This window comes from Halyomorpha halys, unplaced genomic scaffold (assembly GCF_000696795.3).
Source record: "Halyomorpha halys isolate HHAL.00 unplaced genomic scaffold, Hhal_1.1 Scaffold455.1, whole genome shotgun sequence".
Lineage (NCBI taxonomy): Eukaryota > Metazoa > Arthropoda > Insecta > Hemiptera > Pentatomidae > Halyomorpha > Halyomorpha halys.
The window spans coordinates 891,543-914,387 of record NW_027111717.1 but is presented as its reverse complement, the minus strand read 5'-3'; the positions used below and the strand labels follow the sequence as shown (position 1 = coordinate 914,387).

Below are 22,845 nucleotides of genomic sequence, written 5' to 3'. Positions count from 1 at the left end.
TATGACACAGTGACAATTTCTTAATGGGTCCAAATAATATTTGGATTTTACAAAACTCAGTTGCAGAATCATCAACAAAAAAATCTTTAACATTTTTACATGTTAAGTATAGCTTTCACATACTCCAGTAAATAAAGGGTTTTTCGAGGAAAGAAATCATTGAAATGTTGTTCTTAACGATTCTATATGTATTTGGGGTGCTTAACCCGAATAAAAAAAAACAAAAACTTCAGAACTTTGTTTCAAGTTTTCCGCTCATAACTAGAAAACTAAGATTTTTTTTGAAGATGGTTATTTAATCCCGATGATTCACTGTCAAGGCGTATACATGTAATTTTCAAAGTAGATTACTCCAGCCCTAATGTGACATTACAGTAACTGTTAAATAGTAATGCCGTTTTTCAAGGCGCTGAGCGAGTAATTTTTTTGGTGGAAGAATCGGCAAGATTGCTTATTAGTTTATTGTACAAGAGCCGGGAAGAAAAAAAAAAAAGTAGTTATTTCACACCAATTTTTAATTACTTTAATGCAAACTTTGTATGATTACAAGTCAAAACTGACGAGTCTGCCAAGTATAGATAGGGGAATAAAAAATGGAGGCGGTTTCAATTCCTTAAAAAACCAATATGTTTTCATTCAGAGCTCAATATTTTAAGAATTACCAACACCAGAAAATCAAAAAGAACATTGTTTAAAGAAGCGTAAATTTGCTGAAATATGAGCCCAAATAGAGCTATTCATGTCCAATAGCTCTCGAAATATAGCTTTTTAAAAAGTAACATTTCTCAAAAATGTACTGACAAATTAGTGATTAGTTAATTTATTTTGAGAAATCTATATCTCAGGACCTAAGTGAGGTATAGACGTCTTTTAGCACTCAAATTTAAGCTAGTTTAATGTGCTATAAAGTAGTATGACCTTTACCTTCGTAGGAAAAGTCGCTTTCATAATATTTGCTTAAAAAAATTGATTTGTAGTTGTTAACAACAATAAGTTTGATTTATGAAATGTTGATTTTTAAAAAGCTATATATCGAGAACTATTGAACGTAAATTGCTCAATCAGGGCTTATATTTTAGCAAATTTACCCTACTTTACATTATGTTCTCTTAGATTTTCTATTGTCGTTGGTAGTTTTAAAGATATAGAGCTCCGAATGAAAAATTAATTATTTTTAACGTTTTGACACAGCCGCCATTTTTTATGCCCCCAACGTATATTTGGCAGACTCATCAATTTTGACTAGTAATTATACATAGTTTTCATTGAATTAATCTAAAATTGGGGTGAAATTACTGCCCTTTTTCTCATCTTGGGCTCTACACATCCATATTAGAGTAATTGACATCTCCAGTACTGTCTTCCTATTACCACTTTTTTAAAATAAATAATTATTTGAATCTCATATATGTGTAAAATAAATAATTTATAACAAAAATGTTATTCTTACAATACTGATTTTTTTTTCATATTTACCAGAGACACCTACAATCTGTTGAGGATCACGTATAAAAAACTAATTACTGACTTACTAGGGTTAGTTCGAAATTTAAAAAAAAAGAAGACAAAATTACCTACAAAATGCATATTTCGCTTTAGACTAAACTTAGATGGCGTTAGAGACCATTTTTCAGTTCTGAAAAACTCCCTTTTAATTGATCCATTTATACCTCAAAGTTGTAAAATAATTAATTTCAAGACGATTGGAAAAACCGGACAATTAGAAGGAAGAGTTTTTACATTATTGAAAAAAGTTCGAGAAAAATTACTTCTTAATAAAAGCGAAAACCCGAAAAAATGACCCAAATTGCGTTATTCCTTTCAATTTTCATTGAAAACGAGAAGTTCGGGTTTTGAATCTCGAAAAACAAATCAAATCGACCTATGGATTATTTTTATATCACGCTCTAGAGGCATAGAATATTAATACAGAAAATATTAAATTTAATCTGTATTGTATGTTGCAAATTTTATATAGAATGTTATTTTCGAGCAATGCTTATTTTTCTAGTTAAAGCGAAATGTTGAAGAAAGGCCTGACGTTGCATTATTTCTTTAAATTTTCGATGTGAAACTGGTGGAAAATTAAAAATCGGGTTTAGCACCTCGAAAAACAAATCGAAACGTCAAAAAGAAGTCATGATTTTTTTCCCTGAAAAGACCCTTTTTGAATCTTGAGTGACTGCTGAAAAGGTATTCAGTTAAACTCAGAAATACAGAGGACAGCTATATTATTCACTAAACAGTCTAATATCACAGCTGGAATATTGCAATGATACAGACTTAGTTAAGCAGTATTTCGTCCCTTCCCAAATGCAAATGCAATGGGAATCACCTCCAATTGGCGGAGTTCACGTACAAACCCATGATCTTAAGGACCAAGTGTCGATAACAGATGCTATCCTATAAATGTAAAACAACACAGGTTTAGCTTACCTAGAACTATCATCACTAGATTAATTTTATGATGGAACTAAAATGGAAGGAAAATTGGAAACTCTGGAAAAACCTTGGACGGACAAACCACTTAACTAATATCCTTGCAAGACCCTGCTGGGAGACTGAAGAGTCACTCACACCATCTGACGAAAGCTATGACGAAAGATATGCATAAAATGTTTGGTTTGCTTAGAAACAGTTTCTCACATATTTTGTAGTAAATCAGCAAAGTAAAGCGTGATAAATCATTCCACAAGTCATTTTGTTTGGTGACAGTAACTTCAGTTAAATTTAATTCGAACCATTATTTTTACCGACGAAAGAATCTTATTTGCTATGAGATAAGGGATGAGGGAGATAACGTGATTTAAATACACAGCCGTTGCCTGTATATTTAAGCTAGCTTTAAAATTTCCACTGTAGGTCAACACGTAACATTGTAATAAAGCAGCCCGTTTGTACCAGACGTGGCCACTCTGAGCAGAGACGAGAAAGGAGTTTGGACAGCACCGGTTGGCAAGATTGACTACCTTTATCCATGGAGACCAAACGTGTACCCATCAAGGCAGTCCTCTATCAGTATGGCGTCGGACTTATTGGTAAAATTTAAAACATTTTACAGTTTTTATCATAAAGTACAAGAGCCGGGAAGAAAAAAAGGCAGTAATCTCACCCCAATTTTTAATTACTTTAATGAATACTATGTATAATTACTAGTCAAAATTGATGAGTCTGCCAAGTATAGGTAGGGGGAATAAAAAATGACGGCTGTTTCAAAATCTTAAAAAAACATTATTTTTTCTACCAAAAACTACCAATAATACTAGAAAATCTAAGAGAACATTATTTAAAGAAGAGTATATTTTCTGAAATATTGGCCCTAAAAGAGCTATTTACGACCAATGGTTCTCGAGATATAGATTTCCAAAAAGCAAAATTTCTTAAAAATCTACTGAAAGATCAGTAGTTATTTAATTAATCTCAGTAACTATGTGACGTACAGATGTCTATAAGCAGTCAAATTAAAGCTAGTTTAATGCACTATAAATAAGTATATGACCTTTACCTTCGTAGGAATAGGTATCTCTAGATTCATAAGACGTACATATGTCTGCCAACACTCAAAATAAAAGAAATTTAACTTACTATAAAGTAGTTTATGACACTTATCTTCGTAGGGGTAGTAGAACACTGATGATGATATGATATTCACATATGAATATAAATTTGGCAAATGAAAATTTGTCCGAACAACTATAAATCAATTTATTTTAGCAAATTTCATGTAAACTATTACCCCTACAAAGATAAACATCATAAAATATTTATACCTCATTAAACTAGCTTTAATTTGAGTGCTAATAGACATCTGTACGTCAAATGGTTTTTGAGAAATAAATTTTTCAAAATAAATTCACTAACTACTGATCTGCAAGTACATACAACATTTTTATGAAATGTTGCTTTTTAAAAAGCTATATCTCGAAAAATATTTAACGCAAATAACTCTATTAGGGCTCATATTTTAGCAAATTTGCTCTTCTTCAAATGACGATCTCTTAAGTTTTCATGTGTTGTTCCTACTTTTTGAAATATAGATCTCCGAATGAAAAATTAGTTTTTTTTTTATCGCTTTGAAACAGCCGCCATTTTTTATTCCCCCAACTTATACTTGGCAGACTCATCAGTTTTGACTAGTAATTATACATAGCTTTCATTAAAGTAATCAAAAATTGGGGTGAGATAACTGCCTTTTTTCTTCTCTTGGGCTTCTCTTGTTTTAGAAATAAATATATATATTTTAATCACTGTCTTCGTATTTTCTTAAACGCAACCTCCTTTCTCATATACAGCATAAGGAGATCCGTCATGATTAATTTTAGCTTCAAAGCAATCGTTTTAGAGTTACAGAGATCAATAAGTCAATAAGTACTTATGGTTATTACGTTGGTTTCATTATTATACAGAACGTTTCAGGATCTATTGTCCGAACTAAAAATACGTCGTAAAAAGTATACCCGTTAACCTTTGTTTAGGAGATATTCACAATATGATTTATTTGGATAAAAACTATTTTAGTATAAATAAACAGAACGATTTATTTAAGATTAGAAACAGACTAATATTGGTTCCATATTACCATTACTGCAGTAATAATGAAATGTAAACATTAACATTCATATCAAATGTTGTTCAAATCTGAATGATAACCATATGATCTTTCTTCCACAGGAATACTGACCGTACAGTACTGGATATGTGTTGTTGTTACGCAAGCTCTCCAGACCTGACATCATTAGATTTTTTTGTTTGTGATGATACAAAACAGAAAGTCAATGCAAGCCCGGTCAATGACTTTAATCCTTTACGGGGAAGTATAATTGAATCTTGTGAAACAATAACACGTATAGAGAGGCGTTCGCCACTGCTGCTGCGGAGGAAAGATGCCGAACCTCTCTTAACAATTAATATAATTAATTTATACAACACTTAATATGAATATTAATCTTTATATTTCATTAATGAAGTATCTGGATCTCATATTAATTTATTTATTTTACTCTAAATAATTCATAACAATAACAATCTTCATATATGATTTTCCTCTTGTTCTTAAGTCCTTAATTCATATTCCGAAATGGGAAAATTAACCTTGAAAGAATTAGAGAAAAAAGGGTTTCTATGGGAATTTGCACAAACATCTACCGGTGTATCACTGCTAATATTCCTTAGATTTGGACAATGTTGATTTTCTTTAAATTTTATTGGTAGGAACCATTAACATTTTAAACTCAAATAGGCAATAAACAATTAGGAAAGAGAATTTAAAATTAAATGAAAGTTCAGGAATATGACAAGCTATACAATGAAAATTTTTAAGTAGACCAGTTTAAAATAAAATCTACAATTCTTAATTAATGTGCTTCATTTTCATAACATTATAGATAAACACGTTGCAATTGTGCTATTAAACATGCGATAGATTTAAAAAAAAATTAAATTGTTTAGAAAATTGTGGCTTATCACATTTTTTTTTGCGACATTTATTTAAACTAAATAGAATATTGTGATTGATTTTATTTTACCCAATTTAAAATTAATTAAAAATTTATAATTCTGCGATTTTCAAAAACTAACATACTATATCATAATCAAAATTTAATTATAAACATAATATATCGATGCGTAAGGGCTGATAATAGCTTTTATCTTCAAAAACCTAAGTTCTATCCTAACATTTGGTTATTCCTTTTCTACTTATAAGATATTTAAGTAATATAGTACTTTGTTACCAATGAAATTATTATATATATATTAAATAATCTCATACAAACTTTGAATGGACTATATATTAAACAAAGAAAGATTATACCAGCATATCTGGAAAGCGTTTCCGCCCCATTTCTTTCCATTTCATTTCATATTCTTGCTCGTAAATCGTCCTAAACGGATATTACAGCGGGGCACTGCGTGAGAGAATTACTAAACTAGACCCCGAAAATAATTCATATTAAAAAATATAATAATTTCGAAAAATGTATGTATAATTAAATGTACCTAAATACCATGTATTCATTGTATTATAAACCAATTTATAACTCACTAAATATCACATTAAAATGAATTTAGCATTTATTTCAATAAAAGAAATAGTGAAATAATTTTTCTTCAAAATTAGATTAAATAAACCGATATATTAAAAAAATGTTTAGTTGTATAAATATACACTGTCGCGTTATGATTTCTATTGCAATAAAAGTCGATATTTTATTATATTAACTATCATATTCACATAAATAATAAACCAAAATTGTTTATTACTTATTTAATGACTTTATTGTCCAAGTACAAGTAATCTTAAAATGAGCTTCACCTTAGATGCTAGTAAGTGATTTTTTCTGTAGCATTTTAACTTCGTCTAGTAGATCTTGCAATTGTTCCGAAATATTTTCTTCCAAGGAAATAATCCGCGACAGTTTTCTATCCGATTCAAGCAACATAAAATAAGCATGCTTACCCTTCATATCTGATAGCATAGAGGCATTGTAAAGCTCACCTGAAAAGAAAGAAAAGGAATATTAAAAACGTGTTTATATCTAGAAAATCAATAATTAAATAATAATTCAAGTACTTTGAATATATTGATTAGGTATATATATAACACACATGCGAATCATTCCATAAATCTAAGTCACTAGAAACAATTAGCATGTTAATATATCTATAACTTTTTTCTAGACTGTGATTGATATATATTTTAGCGACGTTTCGAAATTGTATTATACTCATAGTCATGCCAATTGATGTATTCTAAATAGCTAATAACTGTCCGCTAGAAATAACTGGTACAAGTTCTCCAATAATAATGAGTATTGGGGAGTGTAGTATTAGAGCGATTCCAAGGAATGGTGTCTTGTCAAATTTAACTAGCCATTAAAAAAATCTAATCTATGGTTGTTATATTTCAGTGGGAATTGGAGGAATGGCGGCTGGAGGTTGGCTGGCATGGGCTGCCGTAGCCATCGGCCCACTGGTCAGAGGAGAATACTGCTGCAACGTAACCAGAAGCGAGATATCGACAATGGTATCCTTAATGGACTTCGGCAACATCCTCAGCCCGATACCCGCAGCTTATTGCATGGATATCTTCGGTCGGAAGCCGACTCTGTACAGCACAGCCTTTATGTACATATTCGCCAGCGTTGCTGTCATCGCTGCTAACAACGTTTGGTACCTCTACGCCGCTAGGCTGTCGGTGGGGATGGCTAAGGGTGTCGCCTTTGCCGTGGTCCCCATCTACCTCGCCGAGATCGCCAGCCCACAAATACGCGGAGCCTTGAGCGCTATGTTTATCGGTTTGCTAAACATAGGTTTGGTCTACGATTACGTTTTAGACATTTTTCTCTCTTTTACCGGAGTAAACATAGCTAACGCGATTCTTCCAGTACTTTTCGGGATATTCTTCTACTTCGTCCCGGAGAGTCCTTATTATTTAGCCATGAAAGAGAAGGAGAAAAGGACAATTAAATCTTTGTCCAAGTATAGACAAGTAAAGAAAGACAACGAAGCACTGCTGATGGAAGCTAATTTCGTGACAGAGACAGTCGCAACGGATATGGAACAGAAAGGAAGATTCATTGACCTTGTTACGACTGCATCGATGAGGAGGGCAATGCTCATCATCACAGCACTGTCACTGTTACAGCGCTCGTGCGGACTGAGCCCGACCGTTGCTTATTCCATGGTCACCCTTCCAGAAACTGGAGGAGGCTTCAGCAGGGCGACCTACATGGTCATCTATAGCAGTGTATCTGTCGTGGCCAACTACTTGCCTTCAGCACTGGTGGAGACCTGGGGACGCAAGAAGTTGCTTATGGCTTCGGCCGCTTCTTGCTCTGCTGTCCAAGGGATCGCAGGATTATTTTACTATTTCCGTACACACCATTACGACGTGTCGTCCTGGCTCTGGGTACCTTATGCCTGCCTCGTCGCCGTTTCTTTCACTTACTCGATAGGTATCGGCTTTGTACCTTCTACTCTTGTCGGGGAACTGTTCCCGACCAACATCAAATGTCACGCCGGTTCTATATCCGCAATATTTCTCGCAACTACATCTTTCGTACTCAATCGAATATTCTTGGAAGTGTCGGATCGTTGGGGAGTAGAATGGATGTATTTTTACTTCGCCACATCCGGTGCTGTATGTGTAATTTTCTCACATTTCTATGTATTTGAAACTAAAGGAAAAACATTCATGGAAATCCAGAACATTTTGAAAAGAGAAACAGGAGAGTATGTAAAAGAAGACGAAATAAAAACGGAAACAGGGAAGTGAAAAAAAGTTTGTACATATTTTGTTAAAATGTGTACAATAAACAAATAATCATAATGTAAATGAAATGAAAATGAAGAAAAAAAATAAAAATAGTATCTCTGATTCCAGGATTTATCGGTTTTCTAATAATATCGATCTAACAAAGATTTGCCAGATAAAGATTTCAATATTTCGGTTCGAGAATTGCTACTAAAAAAAAAGAACTAAAATGTTTTACTCCCTAAAGCGCCAACGAACAATTATTAAATAAAGATATCTACGAAGATATGAAAATATGTATATTTTTGTATAATTTATTAAACGTTTGTATATAATTGTATATAAAATTTGTATATTAAACGATAGTAAAAATTGATATTTTTTTTTTAATTGTAAATCATTTTCTATTTCTTGATTATCAGAATCCTAATTTCATGTTTAATTTTTTTTTTTATAAATAAATCCTGACTTGACTGTCTTGAAAATATAAATTACTCTAAATTAGTACACAAATAAATCCCCAACAAATATACTGCTTGGAAATAAATATGAAAAAGTGCATACAATGAAAAGAAAAACAGCTGTATAGCTAGCTAAATGAATGCATAACGAGTACACAGATAAGAAAAGTAAAGAATTGATGACATGGTAATCATACGACACATGATATAAAAAATTAAACGAAATATGTTAGTTCTGAAGTTATAAATCATTTAAATATAACTAAATATATTAATTATTAAATATTAAATATAACTTAATATAAGGCCAGAATTCAAATAATATATATCCACATTTAAATAGACAGAATTTCTTTAAAATTAATACCCTTCGTTTTGTTTTTGTTTTTTTAATCCTTTTATAAAATTTACACTTTTATAAAGTGTACATTTAATTAAAAAAGATGTATTTTAAAATATCTGCAAAACTTAATAGAATAGGAAAATTTTTATTCTATTAAATTTAATCTTAAATATAAGACAACTTCTTTCGCGAAAAAAAAATTTAAAAAACATGAAAACTAGTATATAGGCATGACCGAATGTATGGGTCGATAATGAAAAAGAATTTGTTTAAATAACAAATCAAATTTTAATAACGAGTTAAGAAAAGCCCTTTATAATAATGTATAATTATTACTGTTAATTGAAGTAGTTACAATTAGAGGTGGGTATATCACGAGCAACGGTTTAAGGGTGGAACATTTTGGAACCGCTCCATAGATCCAAGCACTTTTTACGCTGGGATATTGAAAACATTTAAGCCATACTCCAAAGCTCACCGCCTTCTTCAAATCTCATACTTTCTCTTATCAAAGAAGACAATCTATCTCACTCTCCCTCTATCCAATCATAAATTAATACATTAATTGCAGAAATTAACACATATACATTTATGTATCGTTGAAAATCAATTTAAGTTAAGTGGAAAAGTAGAAGGATTTTTACTAGTTCAAAAACAAGACTACAAGACTAACAAGTTTAAAACTAGACTTAATATGTTTTTATTTTAAAAATTTCTAAATCTTCATCAGAACCTCCGGTAGGAGTTTATCACATCACCCAGAAGAAATCACTTAAAATATGCTATGTAGCAACTAGAAACCTTCAATACGACATAAATAGATATTTATTTTCCTTTTCTACCCAATAGCTATGATAAGTGTTTTTTTGTCTTTCATTCCTTTTTCTTCGTTCTATGTATTGTTTTTAATATAGTTACATGAAATATAAGGAAATAACAAAATTCGGCTTACACCATACAAACTTATACCCATAAGTATTGCTATTTTTGTGAAAACTTCTTCTTATTAATATCATTAATCCTATATCATACATTTTTCATCAACGTTTCGGTGTTTTTCACCCATCTTTAGAACCAACTATCATAAGTAGATAAATTGTCATTTTAATGCATATACATAATTCTATAATAGAATAAAATATTTTATAATTAACACTATTTGAAAGTGTTTTAGTTTCACTATTGCATTCACCAAACCGGCTGGAATCTAACCCCAGTGAAACTAAAATACTTATAAGTAGTGCACATATTATAAAATATGTTCATTAATTAAGAACGAAAAATATAATTATGGATAAAGATCAAAATGACAAGCTAATTAATAAGACTGTTGACCTGAAGATAGGACAAGACATATCAACATAAACATATTACTAGAAAGGAGTTTCAAAATATATAAAATTTAAATTATAAAGTAAAAACAAATCCATAAAATCTCAATAGTAATAATAATTAAACAATCATATTCATAATAAAATTACTATCACTATGGCATATATCTTTAAAAATAATATCAATTACTATTTGCTATTTGTACTAGAATGGCCATGTAAAAATGAATTCTACAAATGTAAAATTTATTTATTAAAAACTTTATATACATATCAGAATGATTAATAATATGGAATGTTCGATATCAAAAGACGCAAATTTTCATCCAATGTTATTATTGTGTAATATTTTAAAATAATTAATTTATATATAAATGATTACAAACAATTATTTTTATTGTCTAACTCGGTTAGCTTAGTTTATTTTAAGAGCATCTGTATATTTTTGTAAATTATTCCATATCATTAATTTATTAGTACAAAAATAATAAAAAATATTCAAGTTCATGAAAAATCCATCTTTCCTTCTTTCCTAAAGCGCACTCATAACCAGTCTATGTTCCTTTATGAATGAGTATCTAATAAATAATAATAAAAGTTGTTTTAAAATTCGATTACCATAAAATGGACCTTTATTTGGACAATTATATATTTAAATAAATGGCAAAAAACTACATATGCAAAAAAAAAGTATGCATGTATAGATGCATTTATTTATCTATTTAAACTAGATCAGATAAATAGAATGTTTCAGCAAATTATCTTCAAAACAGTTGAACTTTTAAGGGAATAGAGAAGAAGCTATTACGTCAAGAATCATAAAGGCGTATATAGTACTTTCAGTAGGCATAAAATATTATATATATAAATAATATTTTTTGGAATTTGTTAGTAACTCATTCTAAGTATAAAATATATACTGTTACAAGTTAAGAAGTGTTACAGGTTTCAGGTAAGATTCAACTAACCATCATTATTATTTTTGTTTTTTGTTTTCTTTATTAAACCATATAAACTTCTTATTTTAATTAAACTATGTCAAATTTTGATATCCTATTTATTTTAAATTTATAAACCTATTATAGGTACAATACAAAAAGTAGTATGAAGCTGAAATCATATATCTATGGTGGGTATATACCTAGGATGTTACAGAAACAATAAAATCGAATGGCCAGAAATATCACCTTAAAGAATCAATTTTTCACACTAATTTTGATTCGATTTTTTTATCAATATTGGTTCAAACGATTCCGATTAAACTGGGTAAGTCAGTATTTTAATTTTATACTCATTGAAATAGTTCAACAGTACTTAAATACCAATTTTTCAAAAAGATCTTCATCTTAATTAATTTTTAATTTTGTTTATTTGAAATAATTAACCATTTTTTGTTGTTAACGATAATGAAACATGCATAAATATGAACTATGAGAGAATTTGATAATTAATTAAAGGAAAAACAATGGAAAAGTAAATACAGCAGTATATATGCCGGAAAATCGGAGAGAGCCGAGCGTACCCGAACTCTCCCGATTTCAATCATATTGCTATGTTATATTTTGTTGAACTGTAGTATTCTTAGCACAAAGTTGATATTCATTATTCACGCCTCGAGAATGAGAATTTTTAAAGCAATCGATAAATAAAAATAAATATTATATTTTATAATTAGATAAATATCTTTATCTTCAATTAATATTAACTATTATCTATCTACTTATCTTACTGTTATGAATATTTCCAAATTTGCTTGTTATTATTTTATTTTTATTTTTCGGAATTAAGATTGTAATCTCGTTTTATTTTTCAGCCCTAATGAAGGCCTGAAATTCAGGTATAAACGAATTATTTATGTGTGTATCTTTGCTGACCAAACTCCCGACAATCTTCCCCTTATAATTTTTTTTTATTTTCGCCTTCCAAGGTGGCAAGTGAAGTAGTATGATCAATCAAAATTCAAAAATATCAAGAAGTTACGAATTTGTGATGGGGAGTTTGAGTGCGCGCTAATGTATGCATACATTCGTATATTACATATTCAAAACGTCGTTAGACAGAGAAGGGAGAAAGTATGAAAATCAATCCATATCGAATAAGAAGGCTAAAAGAGGACATAAATAAAAAAATCGCCTTATAAATTAAGAAACAAATTTTATATCACTAATATCTTATAATTAACAACTAATAATTTAGAATAATTATAGTAGTTTAGGAACTTTCCGTATGAAATTCAATAGAAGCAGGTATAGTAAACGCTCCTTTGAATGCCTAGAGGGTAAAGGTCATACCAAGACTAAAGGTCTGGTCTCTACCCTAGAATACTAATATAGCAGTCAGGTAGAGAGGTCTTAGTGCTACGATGCATGCCAAAGTGTAACGTTCTGTATAGTTCAAGCATGAATACATAAATTTTATCTACTCTAATCAATAACTAAATTCAATATTAATTATAAGCAATTATTCGATATATTGAATTGTCAAATAATTTTCATTATTATCGTCAATTAATATTCATTAAAATAAAAATACACTTCCGAATAAAATTATATTTTCTTTTTAAATAATTATAGCGCGATATGGCAATCGATAAAGGAAATGACATCCTTTCTAGTCAGGCCAATTTCCATCTAATCCATACATGAACTGGAACCTGTAGGATGAAGTATAGAATACGTTACCAGCCCACAACATGCGCACTGGATGGCATTCCAATGCTAATGGCGTCTAAGGCTCATTTACATAAAAAAATAAGATGAATCAGAAATCCATTCCCGAGATTCTAAGTTATAAGTGTCTCTTCCAACCTAAAGCTGCCCCCAACAAATTACAATCTCACTGAAAAACAGTGGTTTCCAACCGGTGATATGCAGATAACAAGTAGCCAGAGGGTTGGAAATGGGCCGCGGGAGGGTAGGTCAGTACATATTAGGGTCAGGACATATTGTTAAAACTGTTTTGTGTTAAATTTTCCTGATTTTTTAGTGTTAGTTAATAGGTAATGCACAATAAACGTGCAACGACATGCATTTCTAAACGAATAATTTTCAATTTCCTAGCATGTCGGGGGATGCGGCAGAGAAGAGGATAGATGTTCCGTACACGTTTCAACTTATTCTTGGAATTACTTATAAATTAATACAGAATATATATATTTAATCCCATCAGAATAAGAAACAGTATCATTAAGAAGGGCTGTATTTGAATTTGCGAACGTAAAGAATTTTAACACTTAACATTGATTAGCGATAGTTAGCCCGCCTCATATAACCTGTACCAGCAGGGTCCAAAACTTGGAAGGAGTATAATGGAGGGAGTACGCTTCTAGGGCAAGTGACACCAAAAGGAAAGGCGGGGTCTATTCCTTTCGTAGGCGTGGCTTCAGGCATCCCGTATGCTAGAAATAACCAGGCAGGGCAATTAAAAAAAATTGGGGGTCCATCAAAACAAGCGTATATTTTTTTAATCACAATTAATTTTCAGTCACATTAATTCAATTATAATAAACATTATGTTTAAAGTATTTTAATAAAGAATTTTAATAATTGTATCAAACATTATATTTTCCTTAAAATAAATTAATTTTTATTAACTGTTCCTGGAAAACAATAATTGAAAAATTGATTAAGATAATTCAATTTTATATTCATTACTTACATTTTTGAGCAATAAATCTATTTCTTTATCCTTAATATTCACATTGAAATGAGTTTGAAAAGAACAAAAAAAGAAGCAGGAATTTCTTGAGAACGGCTCAATGGATTTTCATTACAGATAACCCAAATGATTAGAAATAATATTTACTACAACTTCTATTTCCTTCATATTTGCGATTAAATAAACAGTTTTACAGATAATTACATTTATGTCCAAAATCTCTACTAATCGTAAATTTGCATTAAAAGGGTGTGGCCTAATCCCAACACCTAAGCGTAATTTTTGCCAAGAAAGAGAGTAGGGTTATGGCAACCTCCCCCCTGCTCCAAAACCATTATTAATTATTTCCGATAAATTTCAAAATATTTATTTTTAAAACTAAGTTATATCTATAATAAAATAATTCTTATTTAAAAAAATTACTAAACGGAAATTATTGAATAGCTATAAATAAAAATAAAATGTGGCCATGGAGGATCCCTGGCGTAGATGATACCTATTTTGTCAAATTGCGCACATAATTAATGAATTTACATTAGCCTAGATTGTTTCTAACAATTTAGATTGATATAGTCTACTGAAATTTTAACTACAATTGTTCACAAAGTCATTCGAAGAATGTATTAAATCTGTATCTTACCCCTAATACTGTACTAAAACAAAAAATGTAAATTCTCGTTTCTGAAAACCTTATTAAATTTTATTTTTTTCAGAGGACTTGGACTTTAGACATCAGTTGTTGTTACTCTACTCCACATAAATCAACGAGACTTGCTTTATCCTAAATCCAGTAGGAAGAACTTAGAATGATGACATCAAATGTCTTTCAGAATAAGACAAGTATTTGATCCAACGTCAAGTAATCCTACCCAATCAATGAATATTGAAATTAAATTATGTTTTCAAAAATATCTAGTTATAACAAATATTAACCTTTTGATTATAAATGCAAAACTATCAAAAGAGAGAGTTTGATACCAGAGAGAGAAAGCTTTAAATGCGCAATTGGGAGCCGCAATGACAGTACTATAAAGTAGACGGCCATATTGCAAGCCTATTATATCGAGGACCTAGTGCCTATTACGACTTCAGAGTTGCTAATTTCTGTTTATTCCGAAACCTTGGCTAACTGGGTTCGAAACCAAGCCGAACCGAAACTTTTAACGACCCGGACCCATATAAGTACCTGCTCTCCTACCCTCCTCTTCATTCTCCAACTTAGCTCATCAATTTCGGCCTTTTCAAGGAGAAACCTCTCATTATCCAAGGGGAGCCCGCGTGGAAACTTGGAAACCAAGATATTAGTTATCATAAATAATTTTCAGGAAATTTATTGATTGGACAATTTAGTTTAAATAAATACTACAATAGGATACAGACAAAAAAAAAGTGGAGTTAAAGAAATAAATGTAATTAAGAAAGAGGATAATGTTCTGAAGAATGTATTGTTGGAAGACGAAATGAAGATAAAAAAAAAAAAAAAAAAAAAATCCTAAGTTATAATTAATATATTTGAAGAGAAATACTGAAACCAGAAATTTTTTTTTGTTATTTTAAAAAAATTACATTCAACATGGCCCGACCAGATGACACCCATCGGTCGGTGAAAAAATAGCACAAAAAATGAAAGACAGAAGTGAAATGTAAATGCTATAGTTTAGACTACTAGGGCGTTGTGGAGCCTATACAATTTTTAAGCCAGATAAGTGTAATAAGAATTGATCTCAAGAGATACATTTAATAACTTAATTAACAACTATCAAAATGAAAATAAATTAAAAAGTAATAATTATTAAATAAAATAAAATAATAAAAATAACTGAAATGAGTTTGAGGTGACTAAAAAAGCTGCTAATTTATAATTAGTGAATTAATACAATAATGAGAATAAAACAAGATAATGCAGAATATGATAAAAATAAGGATCCAATATTATCTAAATAAATAAAATCTATTACTAAGCACACATAAATTGCTAATTTTAATCGAAATGTAATGAATGATTATATGGAGTTCAGAAAAAAAGGCAGATATGGTCATTTGGTGAATCAAAATTACTTATTGGAAAACATAGAAGTAAGAAAGTACCCAGTTAAACATTTATTTTTTAGTTTTATTTGTGGTTGATTTATTAGTTTATCTGGTAAGCGATTGAACAGATATGGCACGATATAGTTTAAGGCACTTTTACCAAATTTATTGTTATAGGGTACATTTTTTAGATATGTTATTTCTTTTTCAAATAAATTAAAATTTATGGATAATAATTTATCCATTTATTATAAGATAATTCTGTAAAAATAAAATAGTTTTGATGGTAGAGTAGCAACGATTTTAAGAGTTTCTGCTTTTTTATTACGGTGCATTATTGTTCTTAATGTTCGATTTTGTAGATTTGCATGTTTCGATGGCTATTAGCACAGGCACCATAGCATTCGATCCCATATCTTAATAATTAATGCTTTATACACTATTAAAGCTTCCCTGTTAAGTACAAATAAACGAATGATAAATGTAAATTTAGTATTTAGTGATGGAAGATTTGAATGTGTTATCTACTAATATAGTGAAGATCATTCACCGTGTTGTTTATTAATGTAAAAAATTCTTTATTAGAAATTTTATTTTTTAAAATAATATGCTTCTTATACACTGGAAATTATAAAACGTTTCTTATTAACTAGTACTTACATTAATAAGAAATGTTTTGAAAATTGCAGCACACCTAAAGATGGACCAAAGGCCCAGAAAATCTATTTTAAAATGAAAAGTTCTAATAAAGAATAATATAAGGTGGAGATTGATAAATACAGTACTCTAGTAGATAAATATCAAACATAGAACTACAGAATGTACCTATATAAGATTGTTTCTAAACAAATAATTTCCCTTTCTATAGAAGAATCAATCAAAATTGACAATGAACAAACATTTGCAAAAAGAAACCAAATACGACATTTTTTGTACGTTCATGAGCTATATAATTTTTTTTTTTCGTTTCTAGGCCCAAATGCAAGGCTTCATGAGATATTCCTGACCCAGTTTAACAGTGTAACACCTTAAAAAATAGTTAGTTTGAGATATTCATCCAATTTTAACAATAAGAGGAAGTTCTACCCAGTTCAAAACTGGTTTCAATTCAATTAAATTAATTGACTAATTAATTGAATTAAATACTCTAATTTTACCATAAAGGTTGTTATATCATTGACGTTTTGCATAAATGAGCTCAATTAATAACCGAAGCGACTAAAATTATCAAACAATACAATCAACAGATTTATATTTTATAAAAATATTTACATATAAACCGAATGATCACATAAAATTTTAAGAAACTAAGATCAATATAATTAAAAGTAGATAGACTAAAACCGTTTAAAATCGGAAAAGAGAATGTATAAGAAAATCAATTTCTAAGAAACGCTGTTTTTAGTTTAACAATACTTCGTTAACCTCAAAACTGTAAAAACAAATAGAATTTCAAACAGCCATGAAACCAATAAATATTTATAAATTGTTAAAAGGTTGTCAGAACTAAGAAATAATTCATAATTTATCGCAGTCGTGGTTTATTTATTTATCCTAAGTCCTCGTGCGATGTATTAGGATCGCGCCTTTCTTGATGTTATCTTTTCGTAGGGTGGATTCGTCGCACCCACGCTTATTTTTCTAGATGCCACCCATTGGCTCACGGGCCTCAAAAATGTCTGGGGGGAGGTTGTGAGTTTTGTATTATTTTATACTTGAACAAAGCCCGGGTTGGACCGAGACTCGATCTGACAACCTTTAGGTTGGTAGACTGGTGTGTTGTCACGCTGCGCCCCCATCGGCAGTCCTGGCCATAGACAACTAATTTCCAGTAGTGGGGTGTTAAGCATGTATGCATACAATTTCTCACAACTATTGCTTATAATTAAGACTGTTAACATTGTTACAGTTTAGCTAAAACATAAATATTTCAGTCTTAATAACGAATTTTCCTTGTTCGTAGATTGAATACAAGATGGTCGGGGGTACGATGAGTGGAGTGAATAACACTTATGAAAAATAATACTACTTTATCGTGCCAACGTTTAGAGGCGAAATAAGTTTCACTTGGTTTTAAATTGACACAATAATATGAGTTTTATATTAATGTTCTATAAAACACCAATCTCACTGCCAACCACCTCATAATTCAGTCGGCTTTAATTTCCCTCTAAACACATGAGTGGCCCTCTTATAGCCAGAATGAACTGGACCCATTTCAGCTTTCTAACCTTCACAAAATCTTTGTAATAAGGGTATTTTTCTGTAGAGAGTAATTAGGGCAAATCGAAGCTTAGACAGGATTTTAAGATAGTTAAAAAAAGAGGGCTATGTTACAAAAGGTGAGATACATCTGATTTTAAGATATGTTGTATGAATTGAACCTCTCGTAAAATATGGAAATTTTATTTCCAGAATTTACGTTTTGGTCTTCTTGAAAGAATTTTATTTTCTCCTTCGTGTGTAACAGCATGGGAAATACAAACGGGGAAATCAAATCAGTGGTCGTGAAAATTTAAAAAAAAAATCAAAAGACAACAATTAGTAAGGTTATTGTAAATTCATAAAATTACTTCCAATAGATACCAACAAATATTGCCTCCTTATTCTATCATGTTGAATTTAACCCTCGGTACATAATCGCAGAATTCGAAACCTGTTTTAACCATAGCATGGGGTCAAGCCTTCACTACGTGGGACTGCCACAGCAATGAAAAATGGACACCCCAGGCCAGATTCGAACCGGCACCACCAAAGTATCCAGATCCGGGTGGCAAAGACCTCAACCACCTGAGCAACGAACGCCCCAATAAATTTGCAATAATAGACTTTTACTCCCACCGAACCCCAAAAACTTTCACTTAGCCAAATATGGAATATAAAGTAAGAGAAAGTAGGAATATAAAGTAAGGAGAAGTATTATAAATGTGTAAAACTTCGAATTCGACGGAAATACATGTTTTGAGATGCCCTGAGTCCAAACATCCTAGTCTCGCAAATTGGTTTGTGTGTGGGTGTCAGTGAACAGCCTAACTCAAAAACGGAAAGTCGTGAAAAACTTAAATAAAATATTTAAGATCAGTATATACCTGGGATGTGACTTTTTCGATAAAATCGACTGACCGTAAGTGCCATTTTATAGAATGGATTTTTCAGATTTTTTTTTTCGATTTTATCGAAAACTACTTGACACAATTATTATTGAACATAGGTATAAATATAAGTTTTTTTGTTTTGTTTTTTTACAAAAATATAACAGTTTAACATGTATAACGAAGCTGCAATGCTATCAGGAAAGTTTGGGTGGTCTCGGCTCTTTTCGTTTGAATCGGATGTTTTTATTTTTACTTTTTTATCCTTTGTTAATTTATTAAATTCTTTGAAAACTGTTTATTTTAGAAAACAAAACTAAATTAAAGGTACTTCAGAATATTTTTCGAAAAATGCACATTTAAGCCCTGTAAAACGATTCCAATGAGGATAAAAACAACCTGACATTAAAGACCATTCAATTATACGTTCACATACAGAGTTTAATAAAAATTGTTAATGTTGTTCTCGAGAAAATCGGAAAAATGTGAAAAACCGATTCAATGGGACAACTCCCATACAAATAGAGTTCGCCTCTGAGATACATAAAATAAATAATAAATTGTAGCAATTTTACAAAAATTGTGAGTTAAAGATCGTTTAAATAAACTAATAACAAACAATATACCAACGCTGGGCTTTCTACATTTGTAACATACATACATACATTAGTTATTATTTTATTTATCTTCTCTAAATAAGGTATTCTTTGTTTTAATAAAATGTTTGATTTTTCAAGCTCATCAGTCTTGTTTATTACGTATTTGAGTTCTGTTGTCACACTTTCTAATAAAGTGTGCATTTTTTTTTGTAGAGATTCTTTTATTGTCTTGGTTTTGTTACTGTTGTTTCGAATTTCCATCAAAATTGGATGAAGTGTGGCAGATTTCATTATTTTATGAAATTATCAATTGTTATTCGCACTTCAAAGAAAATTAAATCACCTATCAGTTGCTTTGAATTAGATGAAACCAGTTAAGGTTAGATAAGAGCTAGACTTACAGAACCAGCTTGAACGGGCAACTTCCCAGCCTCAGATCCACTGCCCTCTCAGATTAAGCCAATCAAAATTATGCCTGTAGTGTTTTAATTCTTCTCTTCCCACCTACACATCAATAAAGAACTATACAATGTACATCACTGGACTAAATCTTGAACCAATTCGATTAACTTCAACTTTGGTTAACACAAAATAACATAGACACGATTTTCACTCTATCACGGCTGGTGGCCAACTCCCGAATTTTCTCACTAATTAATAAGGATATTATTAAAGCATTAGTATCATTAAATTCAGTAAAATAATGATTTCAAAAAATACGAACTATAAGAATTAAAATTAAATCAATCTCCGTGGGATAGATACAGTTTATATAACAGATACAACAATCGAGTAAGTAATAATACTGATTGGAATAAACATACGATGACGAGGATATTATATTAACTACCAAAAAAGCATCCCGGGTAATATCCTTGAAAAGAGAGAATAGTGAATTTACAACGCAGCACTAAATCTCACAACACGGAGTTAAAGCTGCAAATTATGTGGAATTACGAGGATTCTGCTAGAGACTTTTGCTACCTATCTAAGATAACAAAGAGATAAAGGAAGCTGGTATTGTTGAAGGCAGTGAGAGCTGAGCAGTGAGAAAGATAGTATAAGTCCTGAATGAAAACGAAATGAAGCTAGTCAGTGGTGCAGTGCTAGTACAATATGGATTTGCGACTATTGGTAAGGTGATTTTTTAGCCAATCATATCATTTTAAGCGAAATAAAACTTTAAGCAATAAAGCGTTGAATTTCCCACACCAAATAATAATTTGTAAAAGTTTGTAATAGTCATCACAACTACGCAAAGAAAGAGATGCGATGTCGGTAAAATCGGTGATTCTCAACACCAAAGACTCAGGTCCAAACTTTAAACAAGAAACACCTTCACAAAAATAAAATGAGGAACTCCTAATCAAAATTATTTTTTCCTATTTCAGCCTATATTTATTTTGATTCTGACAAGAACTCATCACATGTAATTTAATATGATTAATTAATAGTTCCTCGTCTCGTACTATTCCTCACGTATTAGATTTCTGAAAAGAAATGCGAAAGTTCACACTATTTGCATTTTCAGATCTTTAAAAACTTAATACAAACCTCATATTCCGGATTTATCACAATTAATTCTCTTCTTCAAACAATAGTAGTCAAAGTTTCACTTATTCCATCAGTAACATATGCATAACACAAAAAGCTCAACACATTCCAATTAAAGAGCTATAGCCAACTACTTTTCCCTGTTCTTAGCAAGCTTAGTAGCTTTTATGGGAATCCGAAAACATTAAAATCGGATTAGGATAACGAAAACTTTATAATCCTTACTGATAAATTGGCTATTCGTTTTTTTTTTGTTTTTTTATTTTATATCTAAATTAGGGTAATGACAAACGATTATCCTGGAATCCTCACACAAGACTGAAAAGACAGGAAAGTGCACATCGATTCCGACTATTACAGCACTTACTAGACAAACGGTCTAAACTTCCAACATATTACAAAAGACTATCTACATGACTGTAATAAGGCCAATCTGGATATACGGATTTGAGCTTTGTGGCTCCACTGAACCTTCGAATTCCTCTCGTATTCAATCCATACATTCCAAAATTCTTCGTAAAATCCTCAATGCTCCTTACTTTGTCACAAATAAAATCATACATAAAGACCTTAATGTTCCCTATGTAACCGATCTAGCCCGAACAGATATCACTTCTTTCATTATAACCTCCCTAACCACTCAAACCCCCTAGTTTCTAACCTTGCATCCTCTTCCATTCCTGACAATCCTCCGAGGCGCCTGAAAAGAATATGGCCACGAGACCAGCTAATGTAAAATGTCATTAGAGTGTTACCAATGGGTAATTTCTTTACACGCCTGTAACACTCCAATTTAACTTTGATCAGATTTACTTAATGTATTATAATGTACAGTTGTAAATAGCAATAAATAAATATTTTTAAAAAAATAGGGTAATAAAATCTTTACTTAGGAACAGAAAAATAAATGATAATATAAAAATGATAACACTCTCAGCCCTTAAAACAAAAATTATCAAAAGTAATGGGAAAAATAACTCTGTAGATTAACTTTCTTGAACTTTTCAATAGGCATTACCCCTCTATGGTAGCTTTTGCTTCATAGTAAGTACTTTCAACCTTTATTCGTTTATCTTGAAATATTAGTGTATATGTTACTCGGTGCTTCATAGATCTACTGTTGCAGGAACACGCTAGGTCACTAGACTCTGTCAACAACTGACTACATTTCAAAAAATAGCAAAATGGCAAACTGTTCTTTTATATTTAAGTTCTAAAGCACTCTTCGTAGGACATAGACTGTTTCATCGCCCTGGATGATTTGAAAATACTGGCGACTGACTAGTCTTATGAGATTATGAGTGTCTACAAGACTATAACAAGATATGGTCCTTTCACCCACGTTACACGTTACAGTCAGTCCCTGGGACCTCCACTGGCCGGTTGCGAATTCACAATCCATTTAGTAATTCTGTAGTGATCTACTCCGACAACTTTACACGTCTATTTAAGTCACCGCAATTCAATTACCTTAATTATATTTAACAGGAGTTCCCACTCCCAAGCCCGTCACTTGTGGTGTC

The 22,845-nt window shown here is 30.9% G+C and overlaps 3 protein-coding genes across 11 annotated transcripts in view; 2 read left to right on the top strand and 1 right to left on the bottom strand.

Moving 5' to 3' along the window:
* LOC106682966 (dystrophin) overlaps nt 1–22,845 on the bottom strand; it is a 616,519-nt gene that overhangs the window by 190,494 nt on the left and 403,180 nt on the right. The window contains exon 42 of one of the 9 annotated variants that reach the window (XM_067049749.1): nt 6,264–6,496. The exons of the other annotated variants lie outside the window; for them this stretch is intronic. Within the exon in view, the coding sequence (XP_066905850.1) occupies nt 6,315–6,496 (182 nt within the window). The 3' untranslated portion in view covers nt 6,264–6,314. Of the gene's footprint in view, nt 1–6,263; nt 6,497–22,845 lie in introns of those variants that run through there. 9 annotated transcript variants of the gene reach the window in all.
* On the top strand, nt 2,837–8,630 carry LOC106682968 (facilitated trehalose transporter Tret1). Its single transcript, XM_014424142.2, has 2 exons — nt 2,837–3,038; nt 6,909–8,630. The coding sequence occupies exons 1-2, from the start codon at nt 2,978–2,980 to the stop codon at nt 8,273–8,275; spliced, it is 1,428 nt and encodes a 475-aa protein (XP_014279628.1). The 5' UTR covers nt 2,837–2,977; the 3' UTR covers nt 8,276–8,630.
* LOC106682972 (facilitated trehalose transporter Tret1) overlaps nt 20,810–22,845 on the top strand; it is a 6,124-nt gene continuing 4,088 nt past the window's right edge. Inside the window, exon 1 of the mRNA XM_014424147.2 lies at nt 20,810–20,902. Within this exon, the coding sequence (XP_014279633.1) occupies nt 20,851–20,902 (52 nt within the window). The 5' untranslated portion in view covers nt 20,810–20,850. The remainder of the gene's footprint in view (nt 20,903–22,845) is intronic.

Bases quoted from the DNA above. Each gene is read 5' to 3' on its own strand.
- LOC106682968 (XM_014424142.2), top strand. From the start codon at position 2,978: ATGGAGACCAAACGTGTACCCATCAAGGCAGTCCTCTATCAGTATGGC. The intron at 3,039-6,908 runs GTAAAATTTAAA...GTTATATTTCAG, and splicing joins GTATGGCGTCGGACTTATTG to TGGGAATTGGAGGAATGGCG.